The sequence below is a fragment of the Eleginops maclovinus genome, chromosome 1 (assembly GCF_036324505.1).
Source record: "Eleginops maclovinus isolate JMC-PN-2008 ecotype Puerto Natales chromosome 1, JC_Emac_rtc_rv5, whole genome shotgun sequence".
NCBI classification, from domain to species: Eukaryota; Metazoa; Chordata; class Actinopteri; order Perciformes; family Eleginopidae; genus Eleginops; species Eleginops maclovinus.
The window spans coordinates 15,028,426-15,049,901 of NC_086349.1; the positions used below are offsets into that span (position 1 = coordinate 15,028,426).

General features: G+C 41.4%; 2 protein-coding genes across 3 annotated transcripts; both read left to right on the forward strand.

Annotated features, from left to right (window-relative positions):
• The first annotated feature begins 1,263 nt into the window (after window positions 1-1,263).
• dnajc22 (DnaJ (Hsp40) homolog, subfamily C, member 22) lies at window positions 1,264-3,767 on the forward strand. Its single transcript, XM_063888263.1, has 4 exons — window positions 1,264-1,455; window positions 2,209-2,818; window positions 2,928-3,220; window positions 3,353-3,767. The coding sequence occupies exons 2-4, from the start codon at window positions 2,269-2,271 to the stop codon at window positions 3,527-3,529; spliced, it is 1,020 nt and encodes a 339-aa protein (XP_063744333.1). The 5' UTR covers window positions 1,264-1,455; window positions 2,209-2,268; the 3' UTR covers window positions 3,530-3,767.
• Window positions 3,768-4,293: 526 nt separating this feature from the next.
• Window positions 4,294-11,241, forward strand: ikzf4 (IKAROS family zinc finger 4). 2 transcript variants are annotated; one of them, XM_063900226.1, is made up of 8 exons: window positions 4,294-4,407; window positions 5,921-5,975; window positions 6,072-6,179; window positions 6,279-6,581; window positions 6,668-6,835; window positions 7,598-7,750; window positions 7,900-8,031; window positions 8,564-11,241. In XM_063900226.1, the coding sequence occupies exons 2-8, from the start codon at window positions 5,936-5,938 to the stop codon at window positions 9,376-9,378; spliced, it is 1,719 nt and encodes a 572-aa protein (XP_063756296.1). In that variant the 5' UTR covers window positions 4,294-4,407; window positions 5,921-5,935; the 3' UTR covers window positions 9,379-11,241. The 2 variants fall into 2 exon arrangements, with proteins under 2 accessions (XP_063756296.1, XP_063756234.1); XM_063900164.1 differs by lacking the exon at window positions 4,294-4,407 and adding an exon at window positions 5,667-5,776.
• Window positions 11,242-21,476: the final 10,235 nt, after the last annotated feature.

Here is a 21,476-nt window from a genome sequence, read left to right on the forward strand (position 1 = left end):
TGTATGTATATGTATATATATCTATAAATTACATTTGTGTTAAGTGGCTGTTATGCAAAATGTTAATTGTTATTGAGAGGTAGAAACTAAAACTAAGGAGCAGTGAGTTTTCTAAGGTAGACTTATGCTATTCATATACAAAGGTGTGGATACATTATTCCAATAGCACAGATACCGATTTTATTTGTCTTCATTTTGGGATGTGCACATGGCTACTGTTTATCAGAGGTTTGGAGAAGTACCCCAATCTTGTACTTAAGTAAAAGTAAAACTACAACAGTGTAAGTAAGTAAGTACAATTATTTAAAATACTTGCTCAAATAAAAGTAGAAAAGTTCTTGCATGTAAATATACTTAAAGCACCAAAACTAAAAGTATTTGCTATGCAGATTGGTCAATTTCAGAATAATATCTTAGAAAAATATCTAATTATTGATGCATTAAAGTGTTATCACAGCTGGTAAAGGTGTAGCATGTTTTAATTTTGTTTAATGCAGTAGTAGTAGGCATGTCAATTTACTCCAGGTTTAACTAAAGTCTTACTTAAGGGTTGATTATATATCACACCATTATTTCAAGTGTACCAAACCATTATCCATAATCTGCAAAGTCACAAAAAGTATTACATTACTGTAGTGGAGTAAAAGTAAACATTTACCACTGAATGGTAGGGAAGTAAAAGTCCAAAGAAGAAAAACATTTAAATACTCAAGTAAAGTACAAGTCCCAAAGAATTTGAGATGGGATCTGTTGATCCTTTTTCAAAGTCCATATCTTAATCTCAATTGTTGTCAATCCTGAAGAACAGGTGAAAAAAAGGTTTTGCAAGGATAGTCTTTCCAGGTTTCTTACATTTTTGTCAAAGGAGGTAGGGGATACTTTTAATGCAGGGGATTTTGTTGTTGTTGCAATATTGCTTTCGGCCATAAGAAGTTCACCATGAGTTTTGATCAGCTTTTAATTTCTCTATGAACCCTTAACTTACATATATATATATATATACGCTGTGTATCAGCAAGTTATGTAACATGACATTTAATGTTGCCAATCTTCTGCTTTTGGTAGAACATTGGGTAGTCGTGCACACAACAAAAGCAATCTTGACAAATATCTGCCCAATGTTTTGCAAGGATCATGGGATACACTTTTTTCCTGTGTTCTGAGATCATAAAGCAACATTTAGATTTGAATTGAAAAATTGTTCGGCAGAATTTTTGTGTACAGAAAAACTCAAGATACTTTAAATCAGTGTCCTTCCTCTTACAGGTGTCCTCTTTAGACCTTTTCTTTACCTTATCAGTTCAGATGACCAATCACCTAACTGCGGATGAAGCTGCAGCGTAATTTGATTGTCATGATACAAAGTCCAACTGTTGCAATCACATGCAACAACTTCAACCACTGAAAGAACAGGAAAGGATTCAAGGGGATAAGGATTTAAAAATCATGGATTAAGTAAGTCACCTTGTTTTTATTAACTAAACAAAATACAAACTCCCTTTTTTAATAAATACATTGAAGGGTCAGACTGATATATCCTTTGGAATAACTGTGGATTGTTCTAATAAAAAAGGTTGGGGCATTTGTTCAATTCTGACCTTTTGCACAACATGTCATGTGTTTTCTATGAAAAAACGGATTTAATAACATAGTCAGTTACAGCCTGCAAAATGTTCAATCACGTAATGGCATAAAACGACAATGCTCATCATGAGCTAAGATAAATCTCTCTTATATAATATATTATTTAACCAGGAAAGAGATTAAAATCACTTTGCTGTTATACCAGGAGCACACACACCATAGAGAAAACACACTGAAATAGATAACAATTACTTGTGAAAAAGGTCAAATACATATAATTGATGTGAGCACATGGGATCTAAATGAATGATGTGATAAATAGCATAATGTGATCAGCAGTACGTAGCAAAGAAGTAATGTGACAAATTGATTAAAAATGTTATGTACTTGTTTGGATTTAGCTTAGTTTATTGGTTATGTTGTTAATGTCTATTTGCTTTTATTTGCATTGATGGCATTAGTCAATCGTCATATATTTTACTTCTTATTACATGTCTTTGTTTTGTCTGGTGTTGTTCCGGGATTGCTATGTTGGGTTTTCTATGATGTGGTTTTGAGTTGTTAAAAGTGTGAAATAAAATGTTTTATAAATGGAGATTTAACTCTTTCCTTATTCATTTGCAGGTACTCATGAACGAGGACTTATATTGAACTGAACAGGAAGTGATCCACCAAGGCCACAGGATGGCAAAAAGTGTCATCGTAACCTATGTCCTGTGGGCAATGGGTGGGCCTTTGGGCCTTCACCATTTATATTTAGGAAGAGACAGCCATGCTCTGTTATGGATGCTCACCCTTGGAGGATTCGGGTTTGGGTGGGTCAGAGAGGTTATACGTATTCCTGCATATGTTGGCGAGGCCAATCAAGATGCAGAAAAAGACAGAAAAACACGTCCCACTATGGTCCTACCACCTGTAAGCCCAGTCAGATTTTTGGGACAGATGTTTGTTGGGATCTATTTCGGCACAGTGGCTCTGATTGGATTGAACTCCCTCAGTTTCTTCTACTTGATTGTCCTGCCTTTATCTGTGGGTGCAGGGGTACATCTGGTGTCATGTATCGGCCAGCAGTCTTCCGATCTCCGGAAAACTTTGACTACTTGTCTCATAACCTCCTCAATATTCTATGGCAGCAACTTATCGCCTCTCCCTATAAGCCTGGCCGCCAGTGTTACTGCTGCATCTCACCGCAGGCACAAACATCGACCGCCACCAGGGAGCACACAGAAACTAGGTTAGAATACCTCACAAGATAACAGCATGAGTTTTACTGTTACTTTCACTGATCCTCATCAAACCTTTAAGAGTCACAATAATGTCATTTTTTTGTGTCTTTCATTTAGGTCCACGGATTTACAGGCTTGGTCTGGCCTGGCTGGCCTTCTCTGCTCCGCTGGGTTACTGTATTTTCCATAACACCACAGCCACACTGTACTACCTGTCTGACTGTGTAGCAGCACTGCTGGATCTTTTCTGGTTCCTGCCTTGGCTCCGAAATGTGTTTGAGTACATTCTTTTAATGCCATATCGGCTCTTGTGTGTAATCACTGGAGGGGGTTACTATGAAGATGCTTGGAGGAGGGTACTGGAAATACTTCTCAAAGAATACACAGAGAAAGAAAAAGAAGCACTGCGGGTGAGTAAACATATACCTCTGAAAAGGCTAAGTAACATATATGCCTTAAGGTGTATACTGCGCATCAGTCTAAGCATTTTTAAATAAAGTCATAATCGGAAAACTGTGTTTGTGGATATATTTGTTTTGCAGGTCTTGTCATTGGAAGTAGAGGCCTCCATAGAAGACATAAGTCGCAGCTATAGGGAACTGGCCAGGACATGGCATCCAGACCATAACCCAAGCAAGGATGCTGAGGCCATGTTTGTGAAGATCAATGAGGCTTATGAGGTTCTTTTACAACGGCACAAACCTCGTCGATTCAAATAGTTTCCCTACATTCCTCACCGACAGGCCTCTCTAAAATCAGACTTGATGACATTGTTTTTCAGTCATTGTTTATATTCTGTATTGAGCATAAATTAAAAACATACACAGAGACTTACACAGCCTTTCACAGCTGTCAGATGGGTTACTTGGCAGAGTAAGTCTCAAGCAGCACTTTACTGCCACCTTGTGTTGTTACAGATGTCATATTCCCATAAACTATTTTATCACAACAATTGTACTTGTTTCACTTGTGTGCTTTCTTGCTATTACACGCTTACATAACACACCCTAGTTGCTTACAAATCCTGTCATGTTAGAGCATTAATACTTAAAATAGTATTCAAGTAATGTTCATTTTATGATAGTATAAAGACATACGCCAAAAAGACAAATAACTTTAAAAAAAAACACCTACTCCATCCTTTCGCATTTCCGGAAGAAGCCTTGATCATAAACTGTCAGCATTTGTTTTGAATAACTTCAAAACATGTAGCAGGTAAAATTACCTCCGAGTAGCCAGTATGTCTTTATCCAAACAAAAATGAATGCACATTAGCTCAAATAAGTCTGCCTATTAGTTCTTGTCATGGCAAACATAACATGACATTTTTAGCACCTGTACCCGGAGCTGACATGCATCGATGCATTCGGCGATCACTGAATCAAGAGCTCTGTTGTACAATTATTCGGTCTGTATCCCAGCATGGGCCCGGAAGTTGTTTGGGATTCCCAGGTAAAAAAAAAAAAAAAAAAAAAAAAAATCCCGGAGATGCTGTCGTCGCCTGGGAAAACAAACAGCCATACAGACAATTAAAAAAGGAAAACACCGATCGGTCGCCAGGTAAGGTGAAGGCTTGTGGACTTCACCACGGCGCTCGGTAAGACCATCGGTCGGTTTTGATGTGGAAGTGCGGCATGTTTTTGAATAGTTGGTTGGGTGAATGCCATTTGTCGTGTGGTCGGGTGCCATAGCAACGGCTCATGAGAAACATTGTATAGCCCTGGCCGGTTTGACGTGCTCGATGTTGGATGACAGCCGCCTTCATGCGGACAATTTGGACCAGGGTAACTCCTGCAACAAATTGCCGTGCTGTCTAGCCGCTGTCTCGACCGTCCATGAGCTGATTGGTGTCATACAATAACGGAGCGAATCCACCGAGCAGCTAAAACAAGTAGCCACGCTTACATGGCTGAAGAAGCATGATAGTTATTTGAACATGTAAGGCAATATGTTTTATGGCACAGTCGCACAGAAAGGACTGTCAGACAAGGGTCGTCGCTGGTGCGCGTCCCCCCACCCCCTTTATTTTTTTAATCGCCGTGCCCTGGTGTGACTGGCGCGTCTCCGGGCTGCCTGTTGCTCCCCATGCACGGCCAATGCCAGGATATTAATTTTCCCTGCGATCCGTTGTCTCCGCCCCCCTCCCCCCTTCCCGCTCCATAGTCTCATCTGTCCATTGTTGTTGTCATCCATTTGAGCAAAAGGTGCAGCATTGTACATCGGATTTTTTTTTCTGTCAATCTTTTTGAACATGAAAATAAACCAAGCTTCACCTTAACTGTGGTAACAAAAATCCACGTTTTCTGTCTGAAAACCTTGTAACTCAACACCGCCAGTGTTGAAAATGTGTTAGTTGGCATACTACTTGCAGTAACTGCACCATGTAAGCTAGAATAAAAAAATAAATATATTAATTGTTATCCTATTACATGTATGCAGAGGGGGTGGACAGAATATCAGGAACAATTATTCAAAAAGAACTACAAAAATAAATATAACATGTATTCTCCAAGAAAATCATAATATTTGAGAAGCCATACAAGTACTGAATATAGCAAACATAAGCCTGGTTTTGCAAATACATCTATGCACCCTGGTTAAGGAACATACAGCTTTCTAACTTGGATTTGTAAAAATCTGTTTATAGTATCCTGTTATAATGTCATAATATAATATTCTTACCTATCCGTATTCTCTGGACATTGCTTGTGCTGTTCTATAAATAAAGGTTCCTCCTTGAGTCAATGAGGTTTAAGATGTTCCAGCTAATTTTTCCACCCAAGGAGTTTTAACTCCTCCTCTAAAACTTTAAGTCTGTATAAATGTGAGACCTCTCATATCTATTTACTGGCCACGGCGTGGAAGAATCTACTTGATACATAGGCAGAAGTTTACTGTATTTATTCATTACAGTGAACTAAGAGCTATATCTTTGCTATTCTTATTCTTGTTACAACAAAGAGCTGGTAAGTATATCTTATATGGTAATCAGTCAAGGAGATATATGCTATTTATATGTGATTAACTTTTGAGAAATTAATTCCCTAAAAAAGTTCATTATGAATGAGAAAATAGTCATATTTAAAAAAAATGTTATCCTATTTCTGAAGGCATCTGGTGAGAGAATGAATGCTGATGACTGCAATGGACGCTCATATGCACCAGGTACATTTATATGTAAAGAAGACATTTTATATTTGTGGGGTACAGTCAACAATCTTTAATGTTTATCTTAATAACATGGGCATATTTGTGTTTCAGGTAACGGAGGAGAGTCATCAACGGAACAGGATTTTTATGCCGGGTCCCAGGGCCCTTCAGCGAGATCTCCAAACAGTCAGCAGTCCTCACCACACCGCTCCCTTAGTGGTCAGTTTTTATACCTTTGTTTTCATTGTGGCTCCATAGTCTATATGAAATTAACATTTTGAAAGTAAATGTGTGTATTTTCCCTTAACCTCTAAACAGGAAACTCCATTAAGGTCGAGTTGTGCAGCGATGATGAGTCTCCAGGTGCTCCACAGCCGGAGAGCAGAGAGGCTGTGAGGGACGATATCAGGAGGGATGACAGAGGGGACCCCATGGAAGAAGGGAGCGCAGAGTACGCTGGGGCTGGAAAAGAAGGAGGGAGCATTTACAATGATATGGCCATTCCAAATACTGCTTCACCAGGACCTATAAGGCTCCCCAATGGGAAGCTCCAGTGTGAGGTGTGTGGGATGATCTGCATTGGACCCAACGTGCTGATGGTGCACAAACGTAGCCACACAGGTGAGGACTTGCCAAGTACATTTTACCGACAAAATATTACCTTCAATGTCATTAAATCCTCTGTCTATTAATCCATGTGATCATAGGCGAGAGGCCATTCCAGTGTAACCAGTGTGGAGCTTCCTTCACCCAGAAGGGGAACTTGTTGCGTCACATCAAGTTGCATTCAGGAGAGAAGCCTTTTAAATGTCACGTCTGCAACTACGCTTGTCGCCGGAGAGATGCCCTGGCTGGTCATCTGCGCACACATGCAGGTAAAGTGATCTTTAGGTGCCATACAACAGTTCCTATCGTCACACAAAAGCATAAAGAGCTTTTTCATGTACATAATTATTTAGTGAACCTGATGGATGCAGGTTGTTCCATAACATAATTATTACCTTTATATGATGAAGGCTTTAAAGGGTGTAACGGGGATTCATTAGAACAGCCCCCTTCGGTGAAGTAAATAGGAATTAGGTCATCTTCACCAGAATATACTGTAAAACACATGACTATATATGACATTTAACAGTTTTGAAAACAGGAAATCTTTTTTTTATGTTGACACACTCTACGCTACAGTAGGTCTTGTTTGGTGGATATACTCAGTTTTCAGGTTCATTTTCGAAGAAAAGAGTCAGTATTTCCGACGGATTTCTAAGAGGAAACGTTGCGGTGAAAGGCGAGGCGTCTTCTGTCGTCAGTGGCGGGCAATATAAAACGATTTCAGGAATTGCCAATTAGCGGGGAAATCCATTGTCTCATACCTGGCCATAAATAAGTTTTTCTTTGCAAAAATCCCCTCCAACAAAAACTATAATAACCATCACCACTATAGTGATTTACAAACTATTTCCCAGCATATTAGGTTTGATCAACAGTTTCCTTCGTCTAAGGTTTTTGGAAGGACATTGCCTGATAGTGAGTTGAACCCGCATACTTGGCAGTGGAGACCGCATATGTGCTGCTAGCTCTAATCACTGAGCTATCCACAGCTCTGATTTAATATATTATCTGAATTTTCTGAATTGCAGCCTCTTCTCCAACAGTGGGCAAACCTTTCAAGTGCGGCTACTGTAGTCGCAGCTACAAACAACAGAGCACACTGGATGAACATCTAGAGCGCTGCCATAGTTATCTGAAGAGTTTGGAGCACCAGACATCAGTCAGCGCAGAGACAGCACAGGGTAACATATCAGAAAATCATGAAACTCAGCAACAAACTTCTACGTTCCTGCATGATTGTAAATGTAAAAAGATTGAATAAAGAAAGTTGAACATATTTATGCACATGAGTTATTTGGTATATTGATGACTATGGATTTTCTGTTTTAAGGTGAAGAGTCAGTAAATATGGAGACAGTAACAAAACCTCTGCTCCAGCCATCCAATGAAAAAGTCCAGTTTGTGGATAGACTGGCTATCAGCATCACCAAACGTAAGAGGTCAACGCCACAGAAGTTTTTGGGTGAGTTTATTTTTATAAAGACAATCCATGTTTGTCAGAATTGTAAGTGTTTAACCTACTATGCATGCATATTCCTTGTTTAAAATATCAATTATATGGTTGTATTGATCTGTTTTTAGCTTGATAAAGAACATTAATAATATGGACTGGGTCTTTGTCTAATGTCAACAGTTGTCCTGCAGTGACAAGTCAGAATCAATGTTAATCGTTATAATGCCTCTGCAACAGCGTTGTGTTGTCAATCCCTTTGTCATGGTTTTCATCCATTTTTTCCCATTCTCAAGAATGCAAAATCACAGGAAAGCACTCAGGGTTTTATTTTCATTATTTGACACAAGAACATTCACTTCCACTGAAGGATGATTTGATTATATTTTTCTTGACAAAAGGTCAAAGGTCACTGTGACCTTCCAAAAAATGAGTTTTCTGTACCTCAAGAATAGAAATGCTAATCATGACAATCTCAAACAAACTCAAGGCATCCACCACGAGGCAGGAAATAGTAGGTGATTATTGATATTCCTTTTCACAGGTGAAAAGCACATGCACCTTGACCTACCTGAAGCACCTTATGAATTGTCCTCCGGCTCTGAGAAAGAAGGGGACATTATGAGCTCTCAGCGTGCAGGGGACCTTGTTGGGTTTACTGGTTCACATCTCCAAGGCGGCAGGGGTAAAGGGGATCACCTTGAGCGGCCTGAACTGTCTCAGCTCCATCCTGCCTTCCTGTCGGAGCTACGCACGGTTATGGGCTCAATCAAAAGCAACGTGAATCCTCAAGGCCCCAGAGCACGTGGTGGGGGAGGGCTGGTGGCAGTGTCTCTTGGCCTTGCTGGGCATGAGATAGGTGAAGGCCGTGACGACCAACGCTCAGCCCCTAGCCACACTGCCTCGCCCAATGGCTGCCCCGACTCTACAGACACAGAGAGCACAGCAGAAGAGCAGAGCACAAGGGCTACAGCCCCGACAAGTACCTCCAACAACCACCACCTCCACTACCAGACCCCAGCACTGCCCAGCAACCATCCCACTTCCAGTCCCAGGCGGGCCAAAGACTTGGAGTGGGAGAGAGCGTGTCCTGTTCCCCCCACCATAGCAAAGAGGAACCCTGTCTCACCCCTTTCTTCCAGGGGGAATGTGCAGGTGTTAGACAGGGATGGCCGGGCTGTGAGCTCCTTCAACTGCCAGCACTGTCGCATCCTCTTCCTTGACCATGTCATGTTCACCATCCACATGGGTTGCCACGGCTTCCGCCAGCCCTTCGAATGCAACATATGTGGCCACCGCAGCCAGGACCGCTACGAGTTCTCGTCTCACATCAGCCGTGGAGAGCATCAGGTGGACTGAGGAGAGGGGATAGTGGTCAGATGAGCAGAGGTGACTGTTGCGCTTAAAATTGTAGGCTCCTGTTTGTTCTGCACCAGATCAGTTGCTTTAAATCCCTAGTGTAGGTAGAAGGATACATGGTTTTATTGTGAGAATATTTATTCAACTAAAGTGAGTAAAAAAATATTTTTACCGCATCATTTAAGGTTCAGTGGAGGCAAAACATACTATGATTGATTGCACTCCCATATCAAATCATCTGGCAAAACAACTGGTTTTGCTTCATAAGTGCCTTCTTTGGGGATTTCCTCTCAACTAAAAAGAAAGGAGGGGAAGTGGTGCTCAAAAAACTTGACTAGCCATCTTTTGCTAAGTGATTTAGTTAGCACCTTTTTAAAGGTCATGTGCACAGGATGTTAAGGAAAGCATGGCATGTACATTTTATTAATTCTATTTGGTACGCTAAGAATGCACTAAGAGCTTTGTTTTGTGGTTGAGGAGGGTACTTCGTGTCGCCTGTCAGGTAGGCCTAATATGCACTGAGAGCTTTGTAACTCTGGGTTTAGGAAGAGCTTTTGTCACAGACAAAGCACAGAAATGGATTGCCTTAACTCTTACAGTAGTGTGTTGCTGTGGGAAAACATTGTTTACAGCATGTGTGAAGTCACCTCAATGCTTCACAGTGAGACAACGCAGTGAGACTATCATGAGGGGAAATGAACTTGATAACATGTAGGGCCTTCAGGGCTCAGGTTAAAAACATGTTTTTGGATTTTAAAGTGAGCCTTAGAATACTGGTGCAGATCAGACCAGGAGCCTTGTCATGAGATGGCCCAGAGTGCTTTTACAGGTTTGCACTTTTAGGTTCCCTGCTTATGAACATCCTTGCCTAAGCACTTGATGGCTGTTTTTTGTGTGATTGTTCTACTGCAGTGATAAACTGCATAATAATCACAATAATTGATCATTTAATTTGCAACACCAGTATATTTTTAACGGAGCCGAAATTCTACAGAATCCCACAGCGGTTCTGCGGTCTACACTCAAGTTTGCTGCAACGTGTGTCTGAGAATTAAAAAATCAGTTAAACTACAACAATTATTTTGTGGTTTTGCCCTCAGCAGGTAAGGCTGAGAATTTAAACAGTTTGCATAATGTGATGAATTAACAAATTAATTAATTTAATTAATATTTAAAGATTAACAAATCAGTTTGGTTATCACTTGTGATTATCTATTTAGTGTTGTTTGTTTTAGCCTTGGTGTATTTAATCAGCTATATTCCAAATCTTATCCAGCATATTCCTCAAGTCCATGAAATGTTACCTCCTGCTTCTTTATAGCACCCAAATACCTTATTGCTACAGTATGGTGAGTTATCTGATAATGTTAATATTGGGAACATGAATGAGACCAAACTCAGTATTCTTACTTGTTATTGTTGGTTTGCTGCTTCATAGTTTAACTTAATTTCCTTCGATTGCAGGCAAAAATATACTTGAAACTGTTCGAGAAAAAAGTAACCTAAAAATGCACTTGGTTTGATAAATAGATAAATGTGTGTGAATGGAATATAGCATGTGTGCTTGTCATTTTCTGCTTTTCCCTGAATTGCAAATTATTTTTGAAAATGTGAAGTAATTTCAAGAAGTGAAAATGAGGCATGGGTTTTGTCTCCTTGTGTGGACTTTTCAATGTTATACGATATTTTGTGAAAGAAGTAACATGACAAAACACTTTACCTCAAAGTTAAAGATGTAAAACTGCCTCATTATTTTAACAAGTCATGTTGCTTTCCAAGATGTTCTTGCCGTTACAAATGCGTGCCCCTTGATATTCTCAAAACTTTTTACTGTCAATAAAGTTGAATTTATTGTTAAAGTGATTTTGTGGTTTGTCTTATACATTGAGAGTTGTTCCTTTAGTTTCTCAATGAACAAAATGCTTTCAAAAACCAACAGAGAAGCTATTTACGGGTTATTTTACACATTTTTTAAATTGTAAAACACATATTATATATTGTCACCATAAAGAAAAAATTATATATTTAACTATTGTATGTTCCAGTGTTGCTGTAATATATCATAACTAGTTTTTAATATATTTGAACTGTGAATTGAATGTTAAGACTTCATAGATAAAATAAGCAGTTAATTCCTTCTGAGAAACACATTTGAAATCACAAAAGTGTTAAAAATGAATGAGGCTTAACTATGATCTGCCTTATATTCACACCAACATTTGGCCTGTGTGAGTTCTGTTGTGTCAGGTTTCTTTTTCCCTCTGCAGTGGAAACTCTGTCTGCAGCTGCTCCTACATACAACATCCAGGTGCAACTCAAAAAGTACATTTAAAAAAAAACACGTTAAGTTAATGGCAGCAATCAGAAGTGCAAATAACTCAAATATGTAAAAGCCACAAGTAGGTTAACAAATACGACGCATTTGTCTTGCTGTACATCGTGCATACTGTACATGAACGCAGTTGAAGAAGATGAAAAGTAAGATAAAACCTAATTATATTATAATAAATAATTAAATAATCATAAATATATGAAGTTGTCAAATGTCTAAAATGTATTCTAACCTAGTTGCACTGTATATTGAATGTTAATACTTCAGAGACACTGGTGGTGAGTTTCCTCTGAGAAACAGTATAAGGCCTACGTTAGACTTTTTTAAATTCATGTGACATTTTGACGTGTTCGAGAGACTTGTCGGTGTCAGGTTGGTTTTGAACTTTTTGTTTCTGCAGTGGAAAATCTGAAAACTCTGTTTAGAACTCAGTTTTGTGTTTTTTACCACTGCAGTGAAAAATGTGTTGTGCTCCTACATAAAAATTACACAAGCAAAGCCAGACCCAAGAGAATGACCGCAATCTTCATGTACAAAATAGTAATTACACATAAAAGCCACGTATGACTACTTAGAATATTGTGTCTCACTTTGAAAAGTCACACGTATCTTATCAAGGTACAGATCTAAGTGCACCCATCTGTACTGAATGAGAATTTTTAAATGCAAATGTTTTCAACTTTCTGACCTTTGACTACATGTGCAAATCAGAACCATTTGTTAGTGCATATGTCAATAAAACAATAAACAAACAAACAGTTTATGGAAATACCAGATTAATTAATTCACAGCTTCTAAATGGGATAGCCCTTTTTCAGGCTGTCACTGCCTTTAAAAACATTTATATTTTTTAGGATAAAAGATGTTTGTTTTGAAACAATTGAATGTACACATCAAGGGGATATTAATCATTAAAATTAAGGATTTACTTTAGAATTTAAGAAATATCCGTATTTGGTATGCACAGATTTGACAATTCGAAGGAAATAGTCTGCCAACCTTCCCTATGTTAAAAAAATTAGTTTTATTTGTGAATTTACAATCACAAAGAATGACCTTTCCTGTTTTCAACAGGAAGCTTTCAGTAAGCTTGTTCTTTTGATTTATTCTGTAATGTGTTAACCCACCCAATACAAATATTTATATTACATTAAAAGAGGACTTGTTTTTCCAGTTTAGCTTTTCTATCTTGTATGGACTTGGAGTCACATGATAAGAAAGTTATTTAAAATAAAAATATTGTGGAGGACACGGTGCGTGCAAAGTTTTGGTTGTGCTGCAGCTTGATTTCCTATCCTCTGTAAGAAGGGGTCGAACGACTTGTGAGGAAGAACGGCTGTCCACAGGCAGTTCCAACTTTAACAGACTTTATCGCAGGGTGATGAACTGAACATTGATGTAGGTTTAGTAGGGGTTAGCGTGTTATACAGGATGTGTTCTTTCGTGTGGGTTTGTGTGTAAATGTGTGTGTGTGTGGTCTCTGTAACATAAAGATGAAGCAGAAATCAGTAAACAGGTAATGTAGAGGGATGATACAGTTGTCATCTACATTCAGAAAAGGCACAATTGGCTGGCCTATGCTGCCCTCTATTGGCCAAAGGCCGCAACAGCATAGCACCGACATATGCTTTTACACGAGGCCTAACTATTATAACATACACACATAACAAAGTACAGGAATGCACACGAGTCTATATAATAACTGTAGTGTACATAATAATGCTTACATTAGCCCTGCACTTAATGGGTGATAGCGTTATACATTAATACAGGCTGGGCTGCCAAGTGCTCCGCATGGCAAGGCTAGCTGCTATGGCTAACTAACCTCATTTACGGAGTTAGCGGGGTAATTGCGGACATAAACTTCCTGAACACTCAACCACTCAACTGGATAAGACTACATGCACTTACATTTTTCATGCACGCACACGCATGTCCACAACACACAGACTCGGCCAACACTATAACAGTTATGCGGTTATAACACAATAGTGACAGTCCGATCGCCATCAGTCTCCTTGCTTCCACTGAACAGCAAGTGCACGTTGCGAAATTGCGCCACATGGTTGAGACCACTTGTAATTCTGGCTAGGGGTCACATGGAATTTTATACAGCCGCCCCCTAATGTGCACAGCACATTAGGATCCCGTAAAAGTCCCTGTTAGGCATCTCAGGCAGGATGACGAGTTTGGCGACGGAGCGGCGATAGGTGTGCTTCTCTATAGCCACGTCTGCCACCCTGATCCTCCCATCAGGGCTTGGCGTCACCTGTTTGACTCTGCCCACAGGCCAAAGAGCACGTGGCGGCTGTGAGTCTACAACCATTACCACTTGCCCCACTGTCAGATCTGGAGTGGACTGCTGCCACTTCTGACGTTGCTGCAGGCTTGGGATGTAACGCTGGGTGAACTGAGTCCAGAATTGGTCGGCGATGACTTGGCTGTGTCTCCATCTACGTCTGCCGAGAAGCTCTCCTGGTCCATATGCTGCCTGAGGGAGAGAGGCATCTCGCTGCCCCATGAGCAGCAGATTTGGAGTAATGGGATCCTCATCTGCGATGTCGGATGACACATAGCCAAGCGGCTTTGAATTAAGGATTCCCTCCACTTCGATGAGCACTGTGAGGAGCACTTCCTCTGCCACGATCTGACCCTGTAGGACGACCTGGAGTGCAGCTTTGACAGATCGAATCTCTCGTTCCCAGGCGCCACCAAAGTGTGGAGACTGTGGGGGATTGAAGCGGAAAGTGATACTCTGTTCACTCAGTTTCTCTTGAAGAGACGGTTCCAGAGCAGCAAAGGCCTCTTGCAGCTCCCTGTTTCCACCTCTGAAATTTGTGCCTTGGTCACTTATTATTTCAAATGGCTTTCCACGTCGGGAAATCAACCGACGTAGGGCCATAAGCTAGGAGTCTGTGTCCATGTTGGCCCACTGCCTGATCTCAAACCCACCAGCAGCAAGAATCTGCCTTGTGTTGTCAATGAGCTGTTTAGCTTGAGCTGCTGTAGGTAGGGACTGAAGGCAGTTGTCAACATAAAATGAGTGCAGAACTGAATTCACAACATCTTCATTCTCTTCTCCGTGGTTCTGTATGTGCCGCTGGAGGGCATAAGTGGCGCAACAGGGGCTGCATGTTGTCCCAAAGGGGAGCACCCGCCACTGGTAAATGTCTGGGCTCCGTTCCCTCTCCATGTCTCTCCAAATAAACCTTAACATGGGCTGATCCTGTGGAAGAAGGCGCACCTGGTGAAACATGCCTTTGATGTCTCCGCTCACAGCCACAGGATGTTCTCTGAATCGCAGCAGGACACTGAGTAAGGAAGAGCCAAGGGTTGGACCAGGTAACAACTGGTCATCAAGGCAGCCTTGCTGGTTGTTGTAATGTACATTAGGCTAGTAATTTGACATTGGTCCAGAGAAGTGTAATACTGCCCTCTAGTGTCTGTTTGTATTATGGCTTTGACAGTTTACTTTCAGTTTCAAGCACAGGTGAATAAAGACATGCAACTTCAATAGGTTATGGGCCCAGAGTGTCGCTAAAAAGGCTATTTTACACGGAATTTGTGTGGCATAGACAGTATTGTGGGATTCACAATGGAAGATAAGCTGTTTATCGAGAAGCTGAGCGGACCAGAAAATTGGGCAACATGGAAATTCCAGATTGAACACTTGCTGAAGGCTAAAGGACTATGGGGCATGGTCATGGAAACGGAAACTTTAGCAGCGGATGCTAATGCACAGATTCGAGCAGATTTCCAAAAACGGAAAGAGAAGGCATTTTCTGTGTTAGTGCTGAATGTAAGTACACCTCAATTGTACCTAATAACAAGCTGTCAGACTCCAAAAGAAGCGTGGGACACGCTAAGAGGACACTTTGAAAGAGACACTCTTGCTAATAAGTTGTTTCTCAAGAAGAAATATTTCAGATGTGAAATGAAAGAAGGAGAAAATATTACTGAACATTTGAAACGAATGAAGGAACTGACTGATAAGTTAGGAGCAATAGGTACTCGGATTGAGGAAGAAGACCAGATTGTTACACTGCTAGGTAGCCTACCACAAAGCTATGCAACAATTGTCACTGCACTTGAGACAAAAATGGATAACTTAACACTACTGTTTGTACAGCAAGCGCTGATAAACGAAGAGCAAAAGCGTGTGCATGCTAATGATAGTGGTGCTAGTGGTAGTGCATCAGGAGGTGCATCAGCCATGTCAACACAAGTATATGGAGAAATGCAGGCTAATCCCAAGGCAGTGGGAGCAGACAAATATAGCTCATATCGATGCTACAGTTGTGGGAAGGAAGGTCACCTGAAACGGGACTGTAAAAGTAGGAAAAATACAAATAAAACCCACAAGGCCAAAAGCATGGTGTGTGAGGATGCAGAGAGTTCGTCTGAGAGCGCTTTTGTCGCTAAAGAGAAAAAACAGAATGAGATACCACAACAGGCTGAGTGGTTGATAGACTCTGGTGCATCAAAGCACATAACATGTCACAGAGAGATTCTACAAGATTACCAAGAATTTCCAAAACCACAGTCAGTCAAACTTGGTGATGGCAGGGTGGTTGACGCCCTAGGACTTGGAAGCGTCATACTGACAATGACATTCAACGTCGGCAGTATTAAACCTGTCAAGATGTACGATGTACTGTATGTTCCCAAGTTGTCTGGAAATCTTTTCTCATTGGGAGCTGCTGTCAGAAAAGGAAATACAGTGAAGTTCAACAAGTCTCGTTGCTACATACGTGGAAAAGATGGAGATCTTTCTGGAATGGGGACTCAAAGAGCTGATGGGATTTACCAGCTGGATGTCGAAGGAAGCTCATCTATCTGTCACAATGCATCAAGTGCATCGGTAGCTGCCAGTCTATGGCATCAGAGACTGGGTCACACGACCAAATTGAAAGAACTGAAAAAACTGACGAAAGGGGTGGACTTTTGTGCAGAGAAAGAATTACCCTTCTGTGAAGCATGTGTTGAGGGTAAGATGTCTCGAAAGCCATACAAACCAGTGGGAGAAATTCGTACCAAGCAGAAGCTACAGCTAGTTCATAGTGATGTCTGTGGTCCCATGCAGACTGAATCTATAAGTGGATCGAAGTACTTTGTAACTTTCATTGATGACTACTCAAGATGCTGCAAAGTATACTTCATGAGACAAAAGAGTGAGGTGCTTGGCAAATTCAAGGAATTTGAGAAAACATTCACCAATGAGTGTGGCCGGAACATCATTAGATTGAGAACCGACAATGGAGGAGAATACACATCCAGAGAATTTCAGGAATACTTGAAGGATCAAGGAATTCACCATGAAATGACGGTACCATATTCACCACAGCAAAATGGTGTTGCTGAAAGAAAAAATAGGACACTAGTCGAAGCAGCCAGAAGTATGTTAGCTCATGCTAAATTGCCAAAGATGTACTGGGCAGAAGCCGTGGCAACTGCAGCTTACATACAGAACAGGTTACCCACATGTGTTCTGAAGGAAGTTACGCCCTATGAAAGATGGTGTGGCAAGAAACCAGACCTGAGTCACATGAGAGTGTTTGGCTGTGTTGCTTGTGCACATGTTCCAGACGTAGAGAGAAGAAAACTGGACATGAAAGCTGTGAAACTTCGTTTTGTTGGATATGCAAACAATGCTATCGCTTGTGGGACGAAGACAAAAGGAGAATTCTAATTCGTCGAGATGTTGTCTTTAACGAATCAGACTTCAACTGGAAACAGGAAGTGGACATTTCTTGTTCAGATAATGAGACCATCATGACACCGAAAGAGACGGGAGCACCAGCTGACGAGGCTACTGTCAGTGAAGCTATGAGAGAGAGTAGCAGAATCAGAAAAGCTCCTACAAGATACGGATATGATGAGTATGCTGATGTAGTGACTGTTGATCATTATGTCAATGTTTGTCATGTTACAGAACCAATCACACTCAAAGAGGCATTAATGACACCAGATGCAAAGGAATGGCAGGAAGCGGCTGACCTGGAATATGAGTCACTGTTGGAAAATGAAACCTGGGATTTGGTTGACTTACCAAGAGATAGACAGGCCATAGGATCAAGATGGGTGTTCAAAGTAAAGCATCATAGTGATGGACGAGTGGAAAGATACAAATGCAGACTCGTTGCCAAGGGTTACTCACAGAAGTATGGTGCTGACTATGATGAAACATTTTCACCTGTGGTACGTTTCAGCTCAATTCGTACCTTACTTGCCTTTGCTGTCCAGAACAATCTGCATGTACACCAGATGGATGTTGTAACTGCATTCCTGAATGGACATCTAGAAGAGGAAATCTACATGGAGCAACCGGAGGGCTACGTCAAACCAGGACAGGAACATCTAGTGTGCAAGCTCAAGAGGTCCATCTACGGACTGAAGCAATCTCCTCGTTGCTGGAGCAAGACTTTCACTGAATTCATGAAAGACCTAGGCTTCAAACAGAGTACATCAGATCCCTGTGTGTTTGTGAGATCTCAGAAGGAGTTAGAGATACTTGCTGTGTATGTCGATGATCTGATTCTGATTACTGAGTCAATGGAAAGCATGAATGAACTGAAAGATGCGCTGAAGAAGCGTTACAAGATGAAAGACATGGGAGAGCTGTCCTACATCCTGGGCATCTCTGTTGTCCAAGAACATGAGAAGAATTGTGTGTTTCTTCACCAGAAGCATTACATTGAAGCAATACTTCGAAAGTATAAAATGGACAATGCCAATCCCGTTGAAACTCCAGCCGATGCAAACGTCAAGCTGAAAAAGATTGATGGAGTTAGTAAGCCTGTGAACCCAAGCACTTACCAGTCCATGGTAGGAAGTCTGCTGTATGCTGCAATGGCTACAAGGCCAGACATAGCACAAGCAGTGAGTGCTGTATCAAAGTTCAATGCAGATCCAAATGAAACACACTTGACGGCTGTCAAGAGAATTCTTCGATACCTGAAAGGGACACTGAATCTTGTTCTCAAGTATGAAAGATCAGAATCTGGAGCGTTGATCGGATTCTCAGATGCTGACTGGGCAGGAGATCAAGATGATCGTCTTTCAACAACAGGCAATGTTTTTCTGCTGGGTGGAGGAGCAGTGAGTTGGCTCAGTAAAAAGCAGTCAACAGTTGCACTGTCATCTGCGGAGGCAGAGTACGTCGCACTCAGCCAGGCAGCTCAAGAATGTAGCTGGCTTCAACGACTTCTGAGTGATCTCGGAATGGACACTGCACCAACTGTGATCCATGAGGACAACCAAGGATTCATCGCAATAGCGAAGAATCCAGTCGATCACTCAAGAACCAAGCACATAGACATTCGTTACCATTACATTCGTGAATGTGTGCAGAATGGACAAATACAGCTGAAATACTGTCCATCTGAGGAGATGAAGGCTGATATTCTGACAAAGCCAGTACCTAGACAGAAGTGTGAATATCTCAGAAGAGAGATTGGACTTTGTCATTCAGTTTAAAGTGAGGTTAAATGCATAAAGTTTAATGCTGTTTAATAGTGCTCTGCATAGCAAGGTTAATTTTGAAGTTAAGGAATAACAAGATACTTGCTAATGTGTGTTTAGGGTTTATCTTGACATCATTTGAATATTGCTTCAAGTTCAAGTCTGAGTGATGTATGCTAGCATAAAAGACTTAATACCGTTGTAAAATTAAGTGGGAGTGTTGTAATGTACATTAGGCTAGTAATTTGACATTGGTCCAGAGAAGTGTAATACTGCCCTCTAGTGTCTGAAGAGAGGAGAGGCAGACTAGCGGTACGTTCTGGCATGAGCTGGGGCGCATGTGGCGTACGCCTGCCGAGTTCCATCGATGTCTGTAGTGTGCTCTGTAACATCCTGACCTGCTGCTGTACATCCCATACACACTGTTCCATACGGCGTAATCTATCTGTTTCAGGGTCTTCCCTTCCTTCAGTCCAGCGTCGTTCAGGTGTGGATGTTCGATAGTTCAACCCTGGGTGAGACCCAGTGTCACTGCGTTGTATGTCGTCTGGCAGTGCAGGTGGAACAAGCCGTCGGGGTGGATAAGCCAGAACGTAGTCCTCTAAATGTCCCGGGACCCTTTGGGGCCGGCGAGGACGAGCACCTTGACGTTCTTCTTCCTCATCGTGATGTTGTGATGTCGCCATTAGGAAAAGCTGTCAACATCCGGCTCGAAGGACCATTTGTGGAGGACACGGTGCGTGCAAAGTTTTGGTTGTGCTGCAGCTTGATTTCCTATCCTCTGTAAGAAGGGGTCGAACAACTTGTGAGGAAGAACGGCTGTCCACAGGCAGTTCCAACTTTAACAGACTTTATCGCAGGGTGATGAACTGAACATTGATGTAGGTTTAGTAGGGGTTAGCGTGTTATACAGGATGTGTTCTTTCGTGTGGGTTTGTGTGTAAATGTGTGTGTGTGTGGTCTCTGTAACATAAAGATGAAGCAGAAATCAGTAAACAGGTAATGTAGAGGGATGATACAGTTGTCATCTACATTCAGAAAAGGCACAATTGGCTGGCCTATGCCGCCCTCTATTGGCCAAAGGCCGCAACAGCATAGCACCGACATATGCTTTTACACGAGGCCTAACTATTATAACATACACACATAACAAAGCACAGGAATGCACACGAGTCTATATAATAACTGTAGTGTACATAATAATGCTTACATTAGCCCTGCACTTAATGGGTGATAGAGTTATACATTAATACAGGCTGGGCTGCCAAGTGCTCCGCATGGCAAGGCTAGCTGCTATGGCTAACTAACCTCATTTACGGAGTTAGCGGGGTAATTGCGGACATAAACTTCCTGAACGCTCAACTGGACAAGACTACATCAAAGCCCGTCTACGGAAAGCCCCTTCACTCTCTATTCACCCCCATTGTACCGAATTTGGCTGCAGTTCACCTAGGGGGCGATCGCGGGCGAGTGCAGAATACATGGACCCCTATGGAGCTAGGCGGCTAGCTACATCATTCTCCTAGCATATCGTCTACAAAATCCAAAATACTACTGTGGTTTCCGAGAGGTCGACAGGGATTTTTCGTCAAAAGTGGAATAATCTGGGGGTCATAGCCTTTTGTTTTCTTACAGGTTGGGCAGTTGCGACCCAGGTTCTGCTAGCATCTGGCTAATGAAAGCCGATTGGTCAATGAAGAACTCACGACTGGTTACGACCGAAGAATACGCTTTGTGGTACCTGTCCACAGAACATCAACAACGATTTGTAAATTATGAGTATCAAATAATGTCACACCTTTTCAAAACATGTAGAGCCGAGTTCAAATCAGTCCCACGGAGCCAAATCAGCTGCGATCGTATGCAGCTGTTGCTGCGAGGGAAAGGGAAGGGAAGGAGAGACACAAGGTGCCGTAAAGCAATTTATCACGCATGACGTCATCCGATTTACAAAAACCTAATTTTAGTCAAAATCAAGCGAATATAAAATACTAGCTATGTGTCGTTTGTGAGGATTATCCATTCCATGTTTAAAAAACTATAGCAGTGATTTAAAAAAAAATTATATCCAAAGAAATGTAGGAATCTATGGGTGGGGCTCCATAGGACCACATTCATTCTGCACTGGCCCACCAGCGCCCCCCAGGTGCAGTACCATACCGGAACGGTTTTGAGAGTGAACGTTCTCGTCAATATTAAAAGTTCTCTGACTACATGCACTTACATTTTTCATGCACGCACACGCATGTCCACAACACACAGACTCCGCCGACACTATAACACAGTTATGCGGTTATAACACAAT